Source organism: Phalacrocorax aristotelis, chromosome W, assembly GCF_949628215.1.
Source record: "Phalacrocorax aristotelis chromosome W, bGulAri2.1, whole genome shotgun sequence".
In the NCBI taxonomy this organism is placed as follows: domain Eukaryota; kingdom Metazoa; phylum Chordata; class Aves; order Suliformes; family Phalacrocoracidae; genus Phalacrocorax; species Phalacrocorax aristotelis.
In genome coordinates, this window is record NC_134310.1 from 25,269,106 (window position 1) to 25,274,058 (window position 4,953).

The following is a 4,953-nucleotide window of genomic DNA, read 5'->3' on the forward strand; positions in this document are numbered from 1 at the left end:
CACTGTTACTGTCTCTGCACAAGACACAGAAACTGAGGCACAGATCAAGATGCCTCATGGCAGCAGTTCACCACCCTGCTGGGCACCACCGGGCACCACTGGGTACCGGTACCAGTGCCAGTGGCTCTGCCCCTCCCCTGCCCACCTGGCCTGGCTTAGCAATCATGGCTGCTCCCGGGGCTGAGCTGGGGCTGTTTAACCAGCAGACAGGTTTCACCTGGAGCCTGGTGGGTCTCAGAGGGGGCAGGCCCATAAATGCCTGCTGGAGCTCATTCTGAGTGGCTGCCTTTATAAGCCAGCAGCTTGGGTGCTCTAAGGGTTTTACCTTTCTTCATTTCACTTTGTCTTTTAGGAGCCTTAGTTTGGAGGAGGGGAGGTTTGGGGCCTGCTGCTTGCAGGTCTCTAGGAGGTAAAGACAGCTCTTTCTGCCTTTCTCAGCACTGCTAAGCAGGTAAGGGCACAGCAACGAGCTGCCTCTGCTTCCCCCATCCCTGGGCTGGGGGCTGCAGCCCAGAGCAGGGCTCTGCCCTGGGGCTGGCTGCAGTTGGGAAGCCTCCTACCACTGTGCTTCTCCTTTGTAATGTCCCAGGTGAAGGACAATGTCATCAGGTAGTTCCGGGGTGGCCTCAGGGCTCGGTTCCCAGCCCAGCTGCAGCACCCCTCAGCTGGAACAAAGGAGTTCCCTCCCGGTGCGGCATCTCCTTCCACCGCAGAGCCGCTCGCTCGCCCTGCTCAGCCAGGAGGACTTCTTAAGAAGCTTCAACGGGTACGTGGCCGCTGGGATGAGTGGGGGGGCTGAGCCCTGCTCTTGCCTTGTGTTTGTCCCCAGGGGAATGTGTCCCTTGTCTGGGATGGATTGGGGTTCACGGTCTGGCACTGGTGCTCCCAGCATCGGGAGGCACACGGGGTGCAGGCTGGCGTTGCTCCCCTGTAGTTGATGGCCCTGGGTCTCTGCGGTGTCTCTGCCATCTGCACTGCTGTAGCTGAGACCAGGCAGTGCTGTGCATCCCAAAGGCCACCAGCTCACACCCCTGTCTCTGCTGCTCTGCCAGGAGCTTCTCTGATGTGAGTGATGTTTGGGGGGCTGATCTGTTGGACTGCAGCTCCTCCACCCCCGACCCGCAGCTGGTCCGCAGGATTGTGTCCCAGGTGGAGTTCTACCTTTCTGATGAGAACCTGGCCAAGGATGCTTTCCTTCTGAAACATGTCCAAAAGAAGAAGATGGGCTTCGTCAGCATCAAACTGCTGACGTCCTTCAAGAAGGTAGGCAGTCCATGGCACCTGCCAGCTGGGGTGGGAAAGGGCCTTTGGGTGGAGGGTGTCTGGGTGTGCTCTGTCTGTCTCTGGTGGGGTGTGTGGGGAGGTCCAGGCTCCCCTCAGGCTGTCTGTGTCCCAGGGAAGTGCTGGTGGTGCAGAGCTGGGCTCTGCTCCCTGCCCTCGGTGTGCTGCAGCAGTTCTGCAACCAGGGAGGGTGGCTGGGGAAGCAGTGAACAGTCCTCAGTGCTGGATTTGCCTCTTCTGCCGGTTGTCCCCCCGCGCTGCTTTGGGAGAGACCATCCCTTAACCAAAGAAGCGCAGTGAAGTGCTGGTGGTGTGAGGTACTGGGAAGCGGCAGCTTGTTGCTGCAATCCAGGGGCACTGGAGACCACCTGCTGCAGACCCACATCTGCTCATGTGAAAGGGGGATGGTGCCTTGCCGTGACTTCAGCGTGCCTGGATGATGGATTGAGGGTGGTCCCTGCCTGGGGACACTCATGGGGACGCAGTGGCTCCCTTTCTCCCACAGGTGAAATACCTGACGCGTGACTGGCGGCTCACACTCTACGCCCTGCAGTTCTCGGAGCTGCTGGAAGTGAACAAGGAGGGCACCAAAGTGAGGCGGCGGGTCCCCCTGCCCAAGTCCCTGCGGAGCTTCTCCCCCAGCAAACTGCTGCTGGCCTGGGAGCTGCTGCCGATCCAGAATAACTTCATGGAGACCATCGTGAGTATGTTCAGCCCCTTTGGTGCCATTGTATCCATCCGCATCCTGCGGCCGGGCCGCAAGCTGCCCTCGGATGTGCGGAAATACACGTCGCTCTTCCCCGAGCTGCTGAGAAAGCGCTGTGCCCTGGTGGAGTACGATAGGCTGGGGAGCGCCCGCAGGGCCTTTGAGCACCTCGGCCGCCGAAGCCACCGGTGCGGTGAGAGCATCAGGGTGGTCTGGCTCTGCTGGAAGGTCTCCAAGAAGGAACCTCAGAACAAGAGGGAGGTGGCGAAGAAGCTGGTTCACCAGTGGGATTGGAAGGTGCAGGCGGCGGCCACGATCTTCCCCTATGGCATTGGGGGCTCCCTGCTCTACCGCTCTCCGGAGTCAGGCAATGCTCCAGTGTCACCGTCCCTGCTCCTGAACACGGAACCCTCGGCACCCACCTGGCCATGCAGCATCTTCCAGCCCAGGGACTTTAGCAACACCTTTACAAGATCGCTCCTCACCAGGAAAGTCTTCCCCCCACTCGGGATGGGCTTGGGCACCGGTGGCTGCCACGGCTTCCGCTCCAGCAGGGAGTGGCCCCACGGCTGCGGCTGGGGGAGCGGGGTGGATACCTGGGCACCCAGGGGCAGCAGGCCTGCTCTGCATGCCACACCTCCTCCCAGAAATTCCCTGGCAGGAAATCGGGTGCCTGAGCCCCTTGGCCTGTGGGGTGGGGTGCTTCGCCTCCCGATGTTCCTGATGGCACCAAGGGCTCCAGCAGCAGCACGGGGAGAGGAAAGCTCACCCTCCGGCACCGAGGCTCATTTACCTTTGGGTTTGGGGATTTTTCTTTCTCTTCGTTTCCACTTCACTCGATCAGAATAACTCTGTGTGGGCCCTGAGAGCTGCGGGCAGTGGTGGTGCAGCTGGTGCAGGGGACGGTAGTTATCGGTTGATGACAGTGCTCAGAGCAGGTCAGCATGTGAGATGAGATGCTGAGCAGCAGCGACCCCGGGAGCTGCACCATACCATGCTGGTGGCACCGAGAGGGCGCCTGTGCAGTCTCCAGAGGGGCTCCCAGCACCCCAGCGGCATCACTTGGGACTGCTCAAAGGAAGGGGCTTATCCCCTACGACCACCAGTGCTGGGGCTGCTCTGACGGGACCTCACCCCACACCTTCTGCAAGCCCTACCCGCAAAGCTGAGGTGGTTCCCCGAAGTCGTCGTTGGCTGCACTGGCCCACGTTGTGGATCTCGGATGGGAAATAGGCAATAAAGAGGGACGAATCTTCCAGGCACTTTCTGGCTGCTGCAGTGAGTTTTTTTCACTATTCCCAACCCCTCTCACCCCCCCACTCCCACCATTTTTGGTGTTGCAGCTGCCCACGGTGGAGGCAGAGAAGGGGAGGGGGTTCCCTGGCTGGCCTGCAGCTCCCTCCCTCACCATTCTGGGGGTGATTTGGGTTATTTGGGTGGGTGAGGGAGGCAAAGCCGGTCTCTGGAGCTGAGTGAGGTGGGAGTGAGGAAGGGTGTGATTGTCTTGATTGGCTTTGAGGGCCTTTGCAGCAAGCCCTGTCCCTGCTGGAGGGGACGCTGGTCGTGCTCAAGACGGAGGCCTTGCAGGCCTTGTTGGGGTGTGTCTGTGCCCTCCCCAGCCCCCGAGCTGTGTCCCTGTCCCAGGGTCCCCGTGCTGCTTTCTGCGTGGGACTGTGTCTGCGAGTCCTGCAAGGAGCTGTCTGTCGTGGCTCCCCCACCAAAGGGCTGCTTTGCCCGGGGAAGCCTGTGTCCGTGCTGTCCCCCCTGCCATTGCCTGCCCTGTGGGCAGTGAGTCGGCCCTGGCTGTGTCTTGGTGCCCTTTGGGGCTCAGCAGGGCTTCTGTACCCCTTGGGTGCCCTTTCCCGGTGGCCCCTGTGCTCCCTCCCCCTCCCACACAGGCACACAGCCATTTGCAGGAACAGCTTTTCATGGAAACAGAAACCAACACAACAGATACCAGCAAACCTATGACATCCCCTTCTGCCCCAACCAACCCCCGAAAGCACACCACCCCTACTCAACCACCACCCACTCCCCCCATCTCCTCCACATCCCTGCCATACCCCCACTGCCACCCACCAACACCGTCCTGCCACTCCCCCAATACCTCGTCTCCCCTCCCTCCCACCTGATTGGGTGGAAGGTGTCCCTGCTCATGGCAGGGGGGTTGGACTAGGTGGCCTATAAAAGTCCTTTCCAAGCCAAACTATTCTATGAAACAGCATTTATCTGCCTGTTCTGTTTGCCAGCGGCTCGATCCAGCCTGCTGCTAGAGAGAATGCCACCGTATGTGCTGCTTTTCACTGCCTCCCTCTGGCCAAACTGTCCTAGGACCTCAGCTATGGACTTGTTCTGCCAAATCAGTGTAAAGAACTTGGGGGCTTGTGTTGTGCTTGGGTGGCTTTGGGGTTTTGTTTGGGGTTTTTGGTTGGGTTTTTTTTTGTGCCATAGTGCAAGTTAAATAGTGCTGTGGTTTGTCTTATGTCTGAGTAATTCTGAATATAAAAACACAACGTGCAAAGGAATTTGGAATTGTCTCCTGGAAGCACAGACACTTCTGGTTCTTGCTGGAGTGAAGAAGGAGCAGAAGAACTTATTTCTTCAGCTCCCAACCAGAGAGTAAATGCAAAAGTCGGCTCCCGAGATGGAGAGCCTGCGCTCCGGCACCCACTCCAGCGCTGCTTCTCATTTTGTTCTTTTATTGGTGTCACGTTGGGCAAACTTCCAAACCCCTTTCCTTCTGTCTTGAGGAGTGCTTTTCAAAAGGAGTTTCTCATTTTGCCCCTCCACCTGACTAGATGCTATAAAGAGTCAACCCTCAAAATGCTGCCCTTGAAGGTTAACCTCCTGTATGACATGAGAAACGCAAAAGTCTGCATGACTGTGTTGCAAATAACGTCTACGTGTTTGCTTGTGCCTCTGTAAATCCCAAGCCACGCTCTAAATTGAGGTATAGACCAGTGCAG

At 58.5% G+C, this 4,953-nt stretch overlaps 1 protein-coding gene across 1 annotated transcript; it reads left to right on the plus strand.

Annotated features, from left to right (window-relative positions):
• The first annotated feature begins 599 nt into the window (after positions 1-599).
• On the plus strand, positions 600-2,853 carry LOC142049751 (uncharacterized). The gene is given in 4 exon segments (XM_075077683.1): positions 600-766; positions 1,053-1,263; positions 1,787-2,699; positions 2,702-2,853. Coding segments are annotated over 4 exon segments (1,443 nt in total).
• Positions 2,854-4,953: the final 2,100 nt, after the last annotated feature.